Source organism: Nothoprocta perdicaria, unplaced genomic scaffold, assembly GCF_003342845.1.
Source record: "Nothoprocta perdicaria isolate Ctin4 unplaced genomic scaffold, notPer1 scaffold_27, whole genome shotgun sequence".
NCBI classification, from domain to species: Eukaryota; Metazoa; Chordata; class Aves; order Tinamiformes; family Tinamidae; genus Nothoprocta; species Nothoprocta perdicaria.
This window is the reverse complement of record NW_020455499.1, coordinates 5,726,053-5,745,012: the sequence shown is the minus strand read 5'-3', so window position 1 is coordinate 5,745,012 and position 18,960 is coordinate 5,726,053. Positions and strand designations below refer to the sequence as shown.

At 38.8% G+C, this 18,960-nt stretch overlaps 1 protein-coding gene across 1 annotated transcript; it reads right to left on the bottom strand.

The window, feature by feature from the left end:
- Positions 1 to 8,136: 8,136 nt before the first annotated feature.
- DDX18 (DEAD-box helicase 18) lies at positions 8,137 to 18,061 on the bottom strand. Its single transcript, XM_026040873.1, has 14 exons — positions 17,936 to 18,061; positions 17,708 to 17,852; positions 17,193 to 17,333; positions 16,509 to 16,644; positions 15,941 to 16,041; positions 15,598 to 15,797; positions 15,396 to 15,510; positions 14,779 to 14,918; positions 14,143 to 14,304; positions 13,543 to 13,695; positions 12,800 to 12,913; positions 11,908 to 11,964; positions 10,591 to 10,768; positions 8,137 to 9,920 (listed from the first exon to the last, which is right to left on the bottom strand). The coding sequence occupies exons 1-14, from the start codon at positions 18,059 to 18,061 to the stop codon at positions 9,778 to 9,780; spliced, it is 1,911 nt and encodes a 636-aa protein (XP_025896658.1). The 3' UTR covers positions 8,137 to 9,777.
- Between the last annotated feature and the right edge of the window lie 899 nt (positions 18,062 to 18,960).

Sequence of the window (18,960 nt, the reverse complement as noted above, 5' to 3'; positions counted from 1 at the left end):
AACAAATGGCATGGTTGTTCGGTAAAACATTAAACTCCATGCTCACAGTAATCTAGAAGCTTCAACACAGAATATAAAAACATGGCATTTGCTACTGTGGCTAGGAGCTAGTGATTTACACTAGATGTGAACAGAATCTGTCTTTCTGTGAAGATCTAGTCATTTCTGATAGAAAATAAAATCAGAGTTGAGAGAACTTATTGAAATAACTCAACCTTTATATAACAGGTTGAAATCCAAGGCAGGCAGACAGTTGTCCCTACTTTAAGTCCCTGGTGTTAAGGGGAAAGGAAGGAGAGGTGARAGAGGTATGGGAAAAGTTCTGTCAACTATTTTTTACTTTTTGTAGGCAGTCTGTACATGTTAGAGAAACAGTTAGTCCTGATTACTGGGGAGGAATCAATAAACAGTAGGACAGGTGGCAGCTTTCTTAAGAGCCCGGTTTGTTGCTCCTCCTGCTCATCTTGGGGGCAATCGTGCTTAGCCCTCAGTTAAGTCTTACTGCAGATGAACATCTCTGTGCCACAGCCTACGGCTACTCCTGGGAAATAGTATCCAAGTTGTTTTGGTATTGCAACCACAACAATTCTGCTAAACAAAGCCATGTTAATTTTGGATTCCATTAAAACKATAACATTTGTCAAAGCAAAGGGTAGTAGCAGCAGGAACCATTTAAGTGGAATTTTAAAGGAAGGACAGTGAWTATTATTATTGTTTACCTTTAAGCCATGAAGTTTTAATGTAGACCATGACTTTATTCTAGAGATTTGAAGTCTTTTTGTGTAATTAAGATATTCACAGAATCACAAAATAGTTGAGGTTGGATGAAATTCTGGAGCTTATTGGTCCAATGCTCAGGCGCAGTCAGCTGGGGCAACTCAATTAGCAGTTCCCATTGATGCTTTTCTTAATGAAGAAAAATCTACAGAATGGCAATTGTGGGTGGCTAGATGAAGTAAGTCTGCTGAGATTTGACAGTCATGGTATYTTATGCATATAATTCTTTGCAAACCTTGAAGACAGTAGTAACCTCTACAATCTTTCTTTGCCAAACCATGGAGCACCATGTATGTATCTGCAATGGTAAATGTAAATTTGGGGTACTTTATCCAAGTATCTTCCATCTTTAGTGTTGTTAAATCCCCTTAAGCAGCTCCTGCACCTGAGAAGTGTATGTATTACAGGCATATTCCCACAATACAGCTGTGTATTATGCAGTAAAAAAAAATCATTTTCTCTTCCAAGTTTATCTTTGCTTTTAAGAACCTTTTTGTAAAGTATTGTTGCAATTTTTGTTAATTGCTRTATAAATGAGAGGATTAAAGAAAGAACTGGAGTAGCCAAGCTAAAGAAAGATGCTTTTCCAGACCGGTGGGATGTTGCAGGAACAGAGGGGACTTACTAATTCTGTGAYGAAGAAAGGTATCCAGCACAGTACAAAAACCCCAATTAAGATGCCAGTCGTCAAAACTGCCTTTTTTTCTTGTTCTCTCCATGTTTCTCCATCTGTCTGGAAAGTGATAGCTGCATGATGAGCTGTAAACACCATCTGTGGTTCACGCACAGCTTCCTTCACCTCAGAACAAAAGCAAACATGGATTCTTACCAAGACAATTTGTTTGAGTGAAGTATTATTTTTAAATGACAGCACGACATCTGTGCACCAACCACAAAAGACCCAACTCCATTCCTTCCATGCTGAAAGAAGCATCCCAGAGCGCCAAGCTTACTAGACTTCTCATTATGTTGGGAAGTCTTCTGAATGTGACTGACAAACAAAGGTAAATAAAGACTAACTGATGCCATGGGGATTGTGGGCACTCTTTTCTCAGTTAATTTTAGTGGACGCTTTGATGCCTAAAGGGAAATCATGTTGTTAAAGAAAGGCTAAAAAGGCACGCATCTTATGCATAGCCCTAAATTAGGATCTGCATTGTCACAGGATCTTTGGGGTTTCTCAGGCCTGAATCATAAGTATATTTCATTCCACAGGAGGTCCTTTGGGTCATTTCCCCATGCACACATCCTGTGTGGGTGCTGGAGCACGGCTCCACTGGTCCTTCAGAACTCAGCTAACCCTGCTGAGATATTTTTCTATCAGAACATTTTTTAATGAAAGACTAGGATTTCAAGTAAATGGAATCCTGTAAGAAAAGTGTCTGATCTTCTGAAAATATTAGCATTTCATTATTAGAAATGTCATCTTGACTACCTGAAATAGAATTGAATATTTTGGATATATTTCAGTAGAAAGTAAATCTATCAATATCCCATTTTACGACTTTTTCTTCATTCTGCTCAGTTCTACTTGCAATCTCACAAAAAGTACTGAGTTCATTACTGGAAAAAAAAAAAAAAAAGAAAACGAGAAAGAAAAATCATTTCACACAGCCCTCAGTACATACTTTAGCTTCCMCAGGAGGTGCAGGAGAAAGCAGAACATCAGCTACACTGAGCTACTGGCCGTGCCTTTGTCTCCTCTCTTGCTGAGGGCCAGGCATTTAGCTGCACAGTGCTCTAGCTGGCAGCAAGACTGTGCCAACAGGTTCTGCACACAAATTAGTTCTGTGTTCAGAATTTGCCCAGAAAAACATATTTCTGTGTAATTTTACTGCCATGATTGAAGTATCTGTGAGTTTATAGTTCTGATAACCACTGCAATTATGAGGAAAGCAGTTTAAGGATATATCCTACGGCTCTGAAATTTGTCTAAAAGATGATTCACAGTTTTATAGGATTCATAGAATTGCAAAATCTTGACATCTTTCCAAAGACGATTTGTGGTTTAGAAATTAGCTATCTGTTCTATATTCAGATGCCCCCTTTGTGCAAGCGTTATAAGAGATGAAGTGCCTCTGTTTAATACGAGCATTGCAACTCCACGAGTGAAGCGCTGGCAGAAGCCAGGCAATCACTCTTCAAGATGGATATCCCTGTCTCCGCTCTCAGTCACGAGACATGACTGCAGAATGAAAGAGCAGCAGATTATGAGTGCGCGCAAATAATAGAGGAAATGAAAATCACATCTGTCTGGACAATTAAAATGGGACACCCCTCATGTAGCAAGGATCACATCATTTGTCTGCAGAAGGACTTGCTCTACGTACCCTTAATCATGCCCTGCAGAAAGGGATGCATGACATGAGGGCAAATCTGCAACAAACAACCCTGGAAGATTATATTTTACCTGTGAGGAATGGCGACATAAGCATGCCTCTTGAGAAGGGCCCTACAAAGGATTTTGTCACTTGCATAGCACATATTTCGGGTACTATATCCAACCTTCAACCCTTACTCAAACAGAAAGAGCTCACAGTTTGCCATCGTCAGAGTGTTTCTTTCTCAGTACTTTCGGACCTCAGTTTTGTGACTGAATCCCGACCTTCAGGTTGTGCCATCCTTGTTCTTGTTGAGCAAGGCCTGTTGTATGAATGTGTTCAATAATTTAAAAGGGCCCTATCCAACAGGAACTGGTGCTTTTGAAGTGGTGTCCCACTTATTTATTTCCATTGGTCTATATTTACAGAGAAAACTATGACCTGCCTTCTGGCAGGAGGGTAGGACAGGCTCCACCACTTGATTGAAGATGGCACCTGCATGAGGGGCGCTCACATCAGCAGGGACCATCAAATTGTTTCTTCAGCCTTTCAAATGAGCAAACTATTACAGAAGATTCGGCCTAATTTAGAGTCCGTATCCTGCAATTTCAAGTTTTGAAGAGAAATATGAAAAACCTGGGGCAGTAGGCTCTACTATATTGTAATGTATGAAAAGATCTCAGCTATTTCCCTGAAATTTCAGATTTTTTCTTAAAAGGCTTTTAAAAAATGTTTTTTGAAAACTCAAAATGTTCTTTGGAAAGTAAAATCTTAGTCAAATGACTACGCAAAAGTTTGAACTTGGATAGACATCTCTTTAAGAKAGTAGGAACTGAGCCCCCTCACCTCAGTGGCCCGGCACTCCCACTGCCATGTTCCCCTCAGCCGCCCCCCCAGACTGCAGCGGTGGCCATTTTAGCAGCAGCCATTCTAAGGGCAGCCATTTTAGCCTGTGGTGGCGGCCCYGTCTCCCCTACAGGTCTTTTTGTTAAGGGCTCCAGGCTGTTATGAAATGACCTTTGAGGCCATGGAGGTTATAGGGGTGTATTTCTCATTTAAAAGAAATCCCTTAAATTCCCTCCTGCATTTTTAGGGCTGTTTTGAAGCAGAGTAACAACAAGCCAGCTCTGCACAAACACCGTGCCTCTGGCCTTTGAAAAATGGGTCGCGCTCCCAGTTGATTTAGAACAAGCACCTGAAAACTCAAAATCAAAGTGCTTCAAAAATAATCTTAAGCTTCTCATAAAACCTTATTTGAAGGTCTCTGAGAGCTTTGGGCATGGTGACCTGCATGAGGTGAAGGACTGCAACGATAAGTACTGTGGCTTTAGGAGGTAAGTGCTCTCCAGTGCCACATCCTTGCATCCTCTCTTAACAGGCATTCCCACCCAACATCCTCCTGTCGGATACCAGCACAGTTTCTGTGGGTGATACCAAACAAAACTGCAGGTGGTTTTTCCAAATTCCCAGACTACRTAGTGCTGCCGAGAGCTCTCCAGCAGGGCTTGGAGGTGGTGATGGTCAAAACAAAATATAAGATCAAAGGAGATCTGTGAAGATCATTTGCTGAGATACAGTTATAGTGACTGACTGAAGCAACATAGAGTTTTGGGATGGGGTGTTTGATCTTTTTGAAATAAGAATTATTTTATGGGCCAGTAATTGATAATTAATTAATTCCAGTTTGCGTGGCCGTGATTAATGGCTTCTGCTGCCACCAATAAGGTTAAGAAGGAACTTTTATTATTGTTATTATTTATTATTTTAACTATGCTGTACAAAACATGGACTTTCCACTGCTGTATTTTACTATCTTTAAGAGCTAGATTCAAAATATTTAGGAGCCCACATCCATTGACTTCTGTTGTAACTGAAAATGGAGGGTTAAGGTACATAAATACCTCTTGGCTGCTAGTTCTAGATCACTTCAAAGCTGTGTAGCAACTCTTTTCCCATTTTTTTCTAAGTTGTAAAGAGTTTACTGACAGTTTACATAATACTCCACCTTTGGCCCACATATTACTATTGCTCTATTTCATTGCCATTATAGACAATGTGGAGTGAATGTACAGCAAAACATCTTTCTTTGTATGAAATTACCAAGAGTATATATCTGGAATCTATAGATGTCTATTTTTCTGACAGATAATTTTGAATATATATATATATAAAAGTAAAGATTTCCATAAAGTTTGGGATGAATTAACACCTTTACATCTTGGGAACCTTCACAAATAATGTACTTGGAAGTGGTAGCAGTACAAAATGGCCTCCAGCTTTTAAGAAATCCTAAACCTAAGAAATCTAGTGCTTATTCTCTTCAGCTTCTGAAAGAACTGAAAACAGAAGGAGCAGCTGTGACTGGTGGTGCCATCTGCAARGCTGGTATTTATGAGCAGCTCAGGTTGTGAGTCTGTTTTCTCACTCATCCATCTTCCCMTAAAGAAAGGGTTTTATTAATTAGAAGTGACAGTGTACCAAGAACAATTACCAAGGAAGAGTCAGTAACTCTTACAGATATCCATCATCTTTCAAACTGTAAGAATGAATGTCTAGTTTTAGGTAACACTTAATATTCTGGTGACTCTCAGCATTCATAGCCGATTGCAAYCACTTACAGACATGCCCAGAAACCCCTGCATGGCTAAACATGTGCAGCTGACAGTCAAAGAGGAATATTTGAAAGACTGTGGAATTATTATACAAGGTTTTACACAGCCTATGATAATCATCTTTTTTAATTCTGTCCAAGAGTAAAAAAATAGAACTTTACGTTCTTGTATTGCAGCTTACAGAACTGTTTGGGAAGAAGATCTGTTATCATAGAGTCTACTCAGATATTTTTTAGGGTGAATGCAGTTCTTAAGCTGGTTGACACTGATGGAACAAATAGAGAGTATGTCAAGACAGCACCCACATTTTCCGTTCATCTTCTATCCTCTTAAGGGCACCCTACATCTAACTGTTCTCACAATTCTCTATCAGAAGTACAGCTAAGCGAAAGGAAAGTCGTCTCTTCCCCTGTGACAATGCAATAACGGCATTTGACACAAACATTAAAATGTTTTCGACTTTGACATATGCCATTTTAGATGGAAAGAGGATTCCAATGGAAGAGGCTGGGTTCCTTCTGCCAGAGCTCCTCTATACACCTAGAGCAAACAAAAGTGTCAGGAGCAGTTGTATCATGAATACTCTTATCTAGCCTAGGAGGTRAAGTCTTGAAGTCAGAGTGAAGAACAGAGATTTTACTCTGTGTTTCCCATTAAGTTGCTTCAGAGCTCCATTCAGCATTACTATTTTAGTTTGAAAAAGCGAACACCTGCTAAGGAAAAATACCTGGCTCTTGTTGTCAGGGCTTTAGGCTTACATGGAATACCTTGCAGGTATAGAGGGTTGAAGTGACTAGGGATTGAAGTGACATCTTTTGAAAAGGACAGTGTTTCCTGTCAATACACACCTTCCTTATACACTTCACAGTGGGAAGTTGGAAGGTCTTTACTGAAAGACTTTCAATCTTTACTTTTTGTCCTTCCTGGCAGATACTGCTTCCCCTGAATCTTAGGCTCCTCGTTGGAAAGGGTAAGCAAAGCTCGGGTAGTTTGCTTAAGCTAAGCCAGCAACTTAAAACATCTACACCATAAGAAACAGCTAATTACTGCCAAGAAATAAACACATTTCTTACAGAGAAGCAGAAGCAGGTAGATAACCTTGCACCAGTGCTCAAATATTTTTGCTCTCCATTGTCAATAAACCCCCCCACGCTCTAGCCATGACGTTCACCCTGAAACATTTGATGGCAGTACCTTATTTGACCAGTRTTGTACTGCAACATTACAGCACAGGAAACTTGTATCATGACAAGGTTTTTCATGATTACGAGCAGTAGCTTAGCAATTAAATGCTCCTTTATGGACCTGTCCATATGACCACCTCAGAACTGTCAAAAAAAACTCTTCCAGTTCAAGCAGGATGGTTTTGATCACCCCATTAAGTGTTTTAAAGAGTCCAATTTCTTTGTCAAGGTTCTCAGAGACAGAAGACAATTTCTCAAGACTTACAGTATTAGTCCCCCATCTATCAGTCACTGTTATGAGACAAGCCTTGAGAGGCTGATGGCTCAAGTCTATTAACCGCTCACAAGATTGATAACACGATAAATTGTAAAGGAAACGGTAGATTTCCAATCAGATTGACAATCTTTTTAAAACTTGCAGCATCATAGTAGAATAGACGCTGCCTGATACAAGCAGATCCTCCATTAGAAACTGTTTTTCAAATGTACTTTCATAAAAAAAATACCTGCACAAGCCAGAAAACTGAAGCTCCTCGCTTCAATACCTAGTCTCAGCTCTAGAATTTCTCTTGGGAACAGTCAGGAAATGACAGTGTGAAATAGCACTGTACAGTTTCTTCTCATGGGACAGCCATTATATAGCTAGAMTATTTAAGTAAAAGCAAGAGTATTAATTTTAACTCATGAGGTGGGAGAGAAATGATGCTCCAAAATGCTTCTGAAAATATCCTCTCTAGGGTGAGCTAGTGCTTCTATAGGGCAATATCATCTAGTCTCATCTTCTAAATGAGATTTTTAAATCTAAATGAATACTCCGTTACACTGCTTGTGCCTATGTAACCTATTTTCATCTTTACAGCCCCTTATATCTCTTTAAGTGATTAATTTTTCCGTTCAAACAAGTCCAACAGAATTAATGTAAGTTGATTCCCATAATGGAACTGCGCAGCCTGCAAACATAGGCAAGAACCTTTCACCTGTTCGAGGCAGCAATCTCAGAGACAGTTCTTAAAATGAACTGTTAAAAATGGAACAGAGCTGTTCTYGCATCTACATTTACAGATTTATAAGCAAACAGAATCAAAGTTTAAAACTCAACTGAGTASTTTGTTCATAATTAATGTTGCCCACTTATAAGAGCAGATGCAGCTTTTTTGTTGCAACCCTGGAAGCATGAGACATTCAACCACCAACAATGAAAGTAATATATTTTAATATTTTAAAAGTATTTTGACATATCACAAGTTCTTAGACCAGTATTAAGAGCCTTTAAAAGTTACAGGGCTGTAGCTCAGCTGTTTCACAAGAGAAAAATTAAGAACCCTGCTCTGTTGTGGCTGGAGCGAGCACTCGCCTCGGAGCCAGGGGGGCCCTCGCACCACCCACGCTGTTCTCCCCGAGAGCCATCTCCTCACAGGGTGAAAACCCAAGCTCCGACACTCTTCCCCAGTACTTCTATGCACAGATTACTATGTGCAATCTGACATGTTGATTTTTAAAAATAAAATTGATTACAGTCCATATTACCCTGGAAAAAATATCAATGCCTTTGGATTCATAATTGGTCCTGGATAACATTTTACATGATACAGAATGCAAAATAAAATTAAGATGTTTAACTGTAAAAACTTGGGGGCTGGAGTTCTGCATTCTGTAACACTTGAACTCTTCCTTGCACTGATGGATTTACATTTTTGAAATACTATTTCCTTCACCACCTGAGCCTCATGAGAATAATAGTTACCTATTTTGGCAGTGGTATGAACTTGTAATACACATTTCCTCTGCTTACTTTGAACACCTTGCGTATTTTTTTTCCTGTTTATTCTCTGTATTTGTGGTAATTGCCATGTGTATGCTATGCTCTTCCATTTTGGTCTTCTCTATTTCTTCTTCAAAATCTCTCTCTAGTACCGCTAAATACTATCTCATTTTTTTAATCTTGGACACAAGCACATTTATAATGTATTCTTTCAGCCCCTCGATCGTGTGGCAGTATTTTTATCTTATTCACCGATCTGATAGACTAAAACTAAGCAATTCACTTTTGTAATTTACAAAATAAAACTGCAACAATTCTCATTGCATCAGGTTTACATAGCATTTTAAAACTCATGATGTGGGCCAAGAGCTTCAAATGACGTATTCTGCTTTTCTTGACTCTATGTGCATATTTGTAAGAGGAAATGCTAGCCAATTCCAAATGGGTAAATGCAGGTTATCAAGAACACAAAGTAAATCTCATCATTTCACTAGAATAKTAGCATTTTATCATAAAATTAAAAAACAACAAAAAAAAACAAAATAGGTGCCATGACTGTAAATAATTACAGACTCATTCAGTCTTAATTACATTCATATATTCTGTTCTAAAGCAATCTCACCTATATTCTCCAGCATTTTTTTTGACAGTTTTGCAGCACTAGAAAATTCTGCAGTGATTCATGTGAACAAAAATCCCTTTTAYACTGTAAAAATATTTTCAGAGACTTAGAGCTCTTCTGCATTTCTGAGCCCTGATGTCTCTTGGTTGCATGTGATCCCAGACTACAATCTGTCCGTATGTCCTCCCTATCCCAAACCTTTTCAGAGGTGTGCAGATGCATATAAAAAAAAGGGAAAAAAAGCAAATTCTCTTATAAAAAGATTTTTCTTTAATATAGTACTGACTAACCATCTTCTTCCTTAATATGAGCAAGGCAAAACTGGCAGACGTATCTTCATTCTCCCTCCCCACAAGTCATCCTKAAAGATAAAGCTAGCAAAGACAAAACAAACAAAAATAAAACATTAACAGAGCAGTTTCAACTGGAAGTAACTGTGAGCTAGTTTTGATCAAGGTAGTCTTTTCTAATGACAGAAACCATTTTAATGAAGGGATGATTAACGAGAAAACTGACGATTGTCTGATTTCCTGTTAATGTGTTTGAAGATTTTAGCTTTATGGACGTTCTTTGCTTTCTGGTAACCAAATCCTCCACCTCCACCTCTCTTCTGTAGTCTTCTGCCTTGGTTGCTGTTCACATCTGAAATTGCTTTGGTTAAGGAACTCAAAGAGCCATTTGAAATGCTGCCTTTTTTTTTTTTTTTTTTTTGAAAAGGTATTGTGAGAGTTGAGAAAAAAATAACAACATCATACACAAAAAGTTGATTTGTGCAATTACATCTACTACATCTGAAACTTACATTGTGCCTTACTTATTGTCATTCAATGAATGCATTTTATCCTTCAGCTGTCCAGCTGAGTAGACCAAAGCATCACTGCTTCAAATTCCACCTTCTGGCTAGTTTGAGAATAATCAAAAAACCAATCCTCTATTTCATGGCCTGGCCCGTCTATTTCAACATTCCACAATTACTACATGTCAGTGCATAACTCAGAATGAAAATGGTGCTACATCAAACAACACATTACTCTAGAATATGTGTGTAATATGCACACCTGCTAACCTGCAGCATCTGAAGCATTAACATATGTGCAAAGGTGTTCATAAGCAAAYATTAACACTAGAAAAAGAACATTCAAAGTTTTCTTTGACAACTGTTCTAAGCAGGATGCATGTGATTAATACCAAAAGTGAGAAGGGGGTAAGGAGGGAAGAAAAATCAATCTTAATTAACCTTAGGTACTTCAACAAGTTGCACTGACCATTTAGAGCAGAAATTCAGCTCTGAAACACGGCAGTAAAAGGATACTGAGGTCAACAAATGGAGGGACTTTAAAACCAAATGAAAGGCTGACTTTGGGCAGATCCAGGTTGTTGACGTTGTAGATCTGTTTCAGAGAGTGGGAGTCATAAGCTCTAATGTAGGCCTTGTAGGCTTCCTGGGCCGACTTGTGAAGGAAGTAGTTCTTCTCAATCAGCTTCTCCAGCTGGTGAGGAAAAAAAGTGAGAAAGATACATCCAATTCTGCGAGTAGAAACTGCTTAAATTACAAGCATACAAATTATTTACTGTGCGAGTTGCAATGACGTTCACTATTCACCTCAGGAAAAATGCTCTATGACATATTTGTGTGCTCTACTGTATGAGAGCACTTTTATACCACTCCACAAAACCACATGGGCTTAAAATTAGGGGACACCACCCCTAGGCCTCTAAACTAGTCATCTAGATTCTTCGTATCGTGTCTCTATGATGCTGCAAATTCATCATAAATAAGCAGTGTTCATTCTAGACAAAAATGCACATTTGCTAGTGTTAACAGAGGTGTTTCATTAGCTGAGGGTTAAGTTCCCAATGCTGTCACCTCTAAATCGGACTATCTCATTTGACCTTTGACATTGATTTGGCATACAAAAAATAGGCTGCATTTGATCACATTACTTCCTAATTACTGCTCCCCAGGAACCTCTTTCTGTAAGGACTGTCTTCTGTGCTTCCTCTACTTGCTATTTTAAATTTAAGTTACAGCAAAGATGTTTTACAGAGCTCATAAAAAACAATAATTCACATAAAAATAGAAACAGAGTCACTTTGACAGACTATCTAYTCTATTACAAAAGTACAGATAGTATGTCAATGTGAATTTCTATTCCAATGAAATAGCACTACAGTTCTATTTGAATATCTATACTACTCTATTCCAATTTCATAGCTGCTTTGTGGCACTAGAGCACAGGTTTGCCTGCAGCCAGGTTTTATTTSCATCAAAACGTTAAAATATCACTGGTATACCTAGAATACATACCAGCATTTTTAAGTGTTGCTCATACATGTCTTTTAGCTTGCTGAAGGTGGAAGAAATTATCTTACAAGGCATATGTTACTAATAGTTAATTTGAACACTTAAAACTTTAATAAAAGCTTTCCCAAGTCTGTGTTTGCTGTGCTAGACAAACACTTACTCCAAAGCTGAAAATAAGTCTTACATTACCATGGCACTGTGGCATAAATGAAAAAGCAGTTCTTAAATATAAACTAAAAATGGGTAAATTTATAGGAACTTTTCAAAGCATTTGCATTAAAAAAGTCATAAAACACATGCTGTAGCATGAGGTCATTTTTATACCTGAGACTGGATATCTGAAACTTTTGACCACGAAAACTCAAATTCACTTAATGGTACCTTAAAAAAAAAAAAAAAAATATATATTTATACTGAATACACAGTGACTGAGTTTTAGACCTAAGCTAAACAGGAAAAACTCTGTTTTGTCACAGTTATTACCTATTTCTTTAAAAATCTTTATCAGTTAATATGTGATTATAACTCTATAAAGTTCAAAGATAGTTTTGAAAAGGTAAAGCATACCTGGATATATGTTTGAGGATTCTGACATCCCCTTTCATTTAAAAGGACGATCCTGACATTATTACCTTCTGAGATACAAAGTACCTTTACACCAATAATAATGTCAACATTATTGCTTTATCTGAACCACTGCAGTAAAGATGTTCACTATGATTCTTTATCACTTTAAGCTAAACCAATTTAGTTACAAGTGGCAAAAAAATGCAGTGCAAATAAAGTGAAGAGAAAACCAACTCAGAAACTATGTTCTATCATATTAAAAACATTATATTTTGAAAAGGGCTACTGTTCCTTGGACACTGAACAAAATGCAATTCTTTGAGAGGTAAAAGAGCAACTGCAAACAACAAAATCCAAATTTTAATTCCCACTGGAGGGCCAAACTCCAAGTTTCCTTCCACTCAGTGATCACAGGAAAATACTTTTATAGCACACTTCTAAGCTCAGTTGCAAAGCAAATATTATCAACCATTTATGACGGTTACCTTTGTGCTGCTTCCCAAATACTTCAGCTAAGTTTTCAGTTAAATATTTTCTAAATAATAAAATGATTTTTGCTTAAAATCTAAAATATTTGATTAATCATTACAATTTCTGTCTTTAAAAATCTGCTTGCATAGTTAAACATAAATATTATACTCCAGTTTACCCTGGCTTGTTTCAGGTAACGAAGAAAGCCCAGTTCTTCTGGTCGCAAAATGAGCAACGCGTGGCCTCTACCATTGATACCTCGGGCAGTTCTTCCGACTCGATGAATGTATTCCTTTTGGAAAGGACAAAGAAATGTCCAGTCAGTCTTCCACACRTACCATTCTCTGAACAGCTCGCAGAAAAACAAACTTAACACTAATACAGGTCAGTGATTTAAAATTCATTCTTASTTAAGACGCGAGACAAGAATACCTGATAGGGTTTCACCTTCCACTGCGAACAAGACCTTGGTTTGCAATAGCTGAAGTTTAAGCTTTTAACATGTAAGCTCTGTGTGTTTCTGAAGACTTGAGTGTTATGAGTTTTGCTCATTTGAGCTAGACATCTATTCAAATGAGAATTTTCTTTTTAAATAAAAACYAAAATTCCATTGTCAAACCTCTTCCGAAAATTGAGGATGCATATATAACATCAKACTCCTTTTAAAGATTAATTTATATTTTAAATTGCTTTAATAGCATGAACAGTAATACTTTACRGTCCAACTCTATTAAAAAGATACCAAAGGTTTTACCCATTTTCTAGAAACTGGTCAAAGGGAAGTGGAAGACATTAGCTGCTGAAGTGCACATGGYTGGAGCCTGACCTCTGTCATGCAGCAGACTGACATTTTCTTAGCAGCTACATTTGTAGTTAGGGCTTGATTTGTTGCTAGGAAGTTATTCTGTTTTCTCAACTTACTTTTGGATCATCCGGAGGGTCATACTGGACAATCCAGTCCACTTCAGGAATATCCAGTCCTCTAGCAGCTACATCAGTGCACAACAGTATTCCAGATTCGGCATTACAGAACTGGAAAAATGTTGTAGTACGTTTGGTTTGCTTCTGCTTGCCCTAGAAGTAAACACATTAGATACAAAACTTCAATCAAAAAAGTCTGTCATCTTGTGATCTTAAATACAATTTCCCATTTTCAATATTGTATCAGCAACAAAAGTATAAAATAATTTACAGCACCTTGGCATCTAATGCATCCACATACTCATATAGGCAAAGAACTATTTCTGAAAGAAACACCAGCTTTCCACACACAACATAAATTATTTGTGTTTCAGCCTGGGTTTGGAAACTAACAAGATAACATTGACACGTTGTTACTAGATAGTCTTTGCTTTATCTCCTTCCTTCACAAACTAGTCTCAAGCTCATCCTCAATTTCTGAGCAGGGCATCTTTCTACTAGAAACTGCCAYGAAATAAAGGAAGGCAAAAAGAAAGGTCAGTAACAACCTACAGGTACTATCAAATTGATTAAAAATAAGTTGATCAGCAAAATACTTACATGAATGGCCATAACGGGCAAATCAATATAGTTGAGTAACTCATAATGGTACTTCACTGACATACATGAAGAAAAAAACACCATCAATTTCTTTTTCCGATTCTTCTTGAGGAAGGTGAAGAGCAAAAGGAATCTTTTTTCYGACGGACATACCACATAGCCCTGGAAATTACTCAACATTGTAAAATAAAGCAGTATGAAATACACTTCTAATTCACTAATACAACTGTATTTTGGGTTTATTATGCTCTGAAACAAATATGCCAGATATTTCTGGAAGAGAATTATCTGGTTAAATATTCCTTTCACGATCTGTCCCTCACTTCGGCACATGAAGCATCTTTATAGAATCCTGGTCAGAAGGGACTTCTAGAGATCATCTAGTCCAATCCTCAATCTTAAGTGAGGTGATGAACTTGACAAGAATCTTTTTGGACTACCTTGAAAAAAAAAATCTCTAATAACAATTGTTACAGAGAGCAGACTGAATAAATCCCTTCAGGCAACTGATAGCTTTCACTGGTTAGGACGGTAAACACTCTCTAAAGCAGTTTTTATGTAACTGGCTTGRCAACATGAAAACATGACCTTGGTACATCCACACACCATAGTCCTTTTAATAGTATTTGTTTTTACCTGTTCAAGACCGTCTACTGTTGCTGTTTCCTTGTTATCATCAACCCCAACATATAGCGGCTCTTTCTTTAAAGAGATCTTAGCCAGATCTTCAACCTTTCTGGTTTGAGTAGCAGAAAAAAGCATTGTCTGTCTGCGCTCTGGAAATATTAATTTTGAAACACTTGTTCAAATTGTTCAAATGTTCGAATAAAATTCTTTATATATAAAGAAGATATATATATAAATATATAAAGAGATATAAAGAAACTTCTAGCTGCACRTGGAAAGACTTTTTTTTTACGGTATTTAAAGATTATTATGGCATAAGGAACTGTAGGAAATAAAACATGCACTCAGAGAAGGATGAACGACATAATGTGGAAGATAAACTATAAGGATCTCACATGAACCATTTATATGAATAATACCTAGAAAGTGCATCTAAAATTCTGTGCATCAAATAAATGATGCTAAATATTATATACTAGTTATCTGAAAAAAGGCAGAATAAGACAATCACTCTCAAGTGTTTACAGAACTATAAAAATTAATGACTTTTCTTACAATAATTGAGTAGTAAAGAAGACACAATGTCAGTCAAGTGATTTTCAGGAAGGATTGATTTTTTTTCTTACTTGGTAGAAGTTTTATGATCTGTTTCATTTCTTCTTCAAACCCAACCTCTAAGATACGATCTGCCTCATCAATTACTAAGCACTGCAAGTTCTTGTACATGAAGCCCGGAGTGTTCTAAAGATTAAAAAGCTYAGTCAGACAGTGACACAGGTCTTGCTGTGTTTTTTAATAATGCACGTGAGAAGCCAATACTTTCCCTACCTGCATATGATCCAGAAGTCTTCCTGGTGTTGCCACTATGATGTTGATGCCATTTCCAAGTTTCTGAGCTTCTGCTGATCTGTTACTGCCCCCCATTATCAGACCATAGGTGTGAACATGATGATTCATAAGTTCTTTAAGAACTCCATATGTTTGCATGGCGAGCTCTCGAGTGGGTGAAAGAATAATAACGCCCGTCCCTGAAAGAGGAAAAAAAGAAAAACACAAGAGAAAAAAATAAAAACTTTAAATTATAACAGCTCATCCTGCCCCTTTCATAGCCCTATCCCTTAATGACTGGGTCTCTGTAAAATTCGACAATGAATTGAAAGAAGTGCCTTACCATTTCTAGGCATGAATTTCAGCTTGTAGATGAGCTCCACTGCAGGAATAAGAAATGCAAGTGTTTTGCCACTGCCTGTTTTCGCTGCTGCCAAAATATCCCTATATACATAAGAGTTAGAAGCTCTTAGTTAATTAAAACACAATCCTGTTTTGAATGAATTTGAATGACTGATAATGTGAAAGCATAACATGCCTCAAAGAAACTAGTGTGATAAGATTAAGAGCTCAATGGCAGATCTCATCCACTGATCTATGTATCTCTGGAAGTCCTATGGGACACACTAACACAAGAGACTAATGAAAACAGATTTCCCTGCTTTCACTAAAACTACAAAGCATTTTCCAAGATTTCAGCCTGGGTATTTCTTCCCCGGGTATATACACCATAGATATACTTTGCTAACTTGKAACAGTAATTATAAACAAAAGAAATATTTAAATCACATGATTTTAAAAAATATTCAATTTTTAGCAGAAARTCATCTGTCAAGTATTTAATTTGTGAGCAAGATTTATATGCTGTTCAAGATCAATGCAGCAACATGAAATAAACATAAATTTCTTACCTGCCTTCTAGAAGAGGTTTAATACTTTTATGCTGAATTTCTGTCATGTTTGTGAAGCCCATATCATTTATGCCTTTCAAGGTGTTCTCACTGACAAGACCAGCAAGGGAAGCAAACGCAGTGTCTTCAAAAGCACCTGAAGAGGCACAAAGAGAGAAGAAAAAACAAAACAAAAAACCAAACTTGTTTCTTCAACCTTATCCATCCCCTGAAGCGATCCAGTTTTAATTTACCTAAAACATAAAATCAGAATATTTTTTCCTATACCTTCCTACTATAGGACTCTATGATGTGACAAAATACTCGATACTAACGTGTTCCTATACATACTAGACGGAGCTGTTAAAAATGAACATTAACGCACTGGTTTTTATGCCAAACTTAGTAGTCATTTACCTCTACATAGAAAAAAAATTCAAAGGCAATAAACACACATATATACATCTGAAAACACACATGCGCTACATACATATACATACAGTATACACACATACACATAACACATATATATATGGTATATATGTTTTCAACCAGGTTTTTACTGGTGAATTTAAGACCAATCAGGATTATATATAATTCAAATTCCACTACACTAGTAGTATCCTATATAAACAGTTAAGTGCCTGATCCTTAACAAATTTGAAAATGGCAACTTGCCCTTGAATGTGCTAAAATACAAGATACCTGTTACACCCAGTGGCAAACTGGGCACTTCATCCTCCTCCTCCTCTGCTTCTGCTTTCTCTCCCGAATCCTGCCCATCTTCATCTTCTTCTCTCCGTGCGGGCTCATCTTCTTCAGTCTTTGCTTTTTTAGTCTCTGTACCTAGTAGGTTATTTTATATGAAACAAATAAATAATTTTCTATGTAGACATAAAAAACATACCAACCACAACAAACAAACAAATAAAAAATAAAAAGAGAGGGCTGTGCAAGGAAAAGCGATGCAAAATGCACTTCATCACTCTGCAGGCCGCTCTTACAAACCTCACGCTCTCCTCATCTACCGGTCTGGAAGGGGCTGGTGGGGGGCACCGTCCCCTCGCCTCCCCCGCACACACAGCTTCTATGAGATCTCGTGTATTTAGAAAATCAGCGACCACGGGTCAGAGAGGCGGGAGCGGAGCCGTCGCGGGGCTGAACCCGCCGCTCCGGTTCTGCCTGCGGGGAGCAGGGCCGGCCGCGGCGCCACCACGTACCGTCCTCGGCGCCCGCCGGCACCTTCCTCTTCTTCCTCTTCTTCCTCTTGGCCTCCGCCAGAGCCGGGGCCGCTGCAGCCGCGGCCTCCGCGGGAGCCGCCGCCGCCTCTTCYTCCTCCTCCTCCGTGGGCCCCGGCGAGGCCGCCTCGGCTGCGGGGAGCGCAGAGGGCCGCGTCAGAGCACGCGGGGAGGCGCCCGCCCGCCCGCCCGGCGCCGCGGCCGCCGCGCCGCCCTACCTGCCCGCTCGGCCTCCCGCCGCTTCAGGTTGCGCTGCCGCAGCTTCAGGTTGCGCTTGTGGATCTTCTTGCGCAGCAGCCGCATGGGCAGGTTCCCGGCCGCCACCGCCACCGACATCTTCCCCACGCGGCGGCCGCGCCGGAACCGCCGCGCCGGAACCGCCGCCTCCTCCCGGCCGGGCCGCAGCGGCCCCCGGCGGCGCGGAGGAGGCAGCGGCGCCCCGAGCCGCGCGGGCGCCATCTTGCCCCGCGGCGCCCTCCGCCGGCCGCGGCTGCCATTCTGCAGTTCTAAATAAATAAGTTTGTAAATTCCGATTAATTCCACATTCCAACTAATAATAACTGTTACACTTTTACAAGAGAATCATGGGATGGGTCCGGTTTTCTGAAGCTTGAGCACCTTGCTCCAGAAATATAATATTTTCTTATCCCAAGATTTTTAAAAGGGAAAACGATAAAGTTGAGGGACATAGAGAAATTCTGAGACATCTGCAATTGAACAGAATAATATTATATATGAAAACTGAAGGGAGGAGGAAATACTAGTGTGGAAGTAAATTTAAGCAAGCATTATTGGTGCAAGGAAAGATGTGCCTATCTCTATGCTATGTCTTGATAACATTGAAATAAGATTAAGCCAAAAGCAAATCCTAAAACCCYTAAGCTTTGCAGACAAAATTGGAGTGTTTGAGATGGTTGAACAAAAACTAAGAAACCAAATGTTTCTTTCTATATTCTATATATCTATAATATAATTCTATATATATATWTWTWTTSAGCAGAAACTAAATCCAGATGTTCTCTTGGATAACTCCTGGTGATAGAGTTTCTTTCCCTGTGTGCCCATGCAAGCAAGGCTTGCATGCCTTGCTTGTAGTAAGGTTCACAAAGTTTCCTTTTGGGACTTTCCCAGCCATTTGAAAAGCACCGTTTTTTTGTCAAGATGCTGCCCTTAAGCGTGCAGACTGAAATGACTAAGCAGAAAAGGTGGCCTTGCCCAAACTTTACACAGACTGG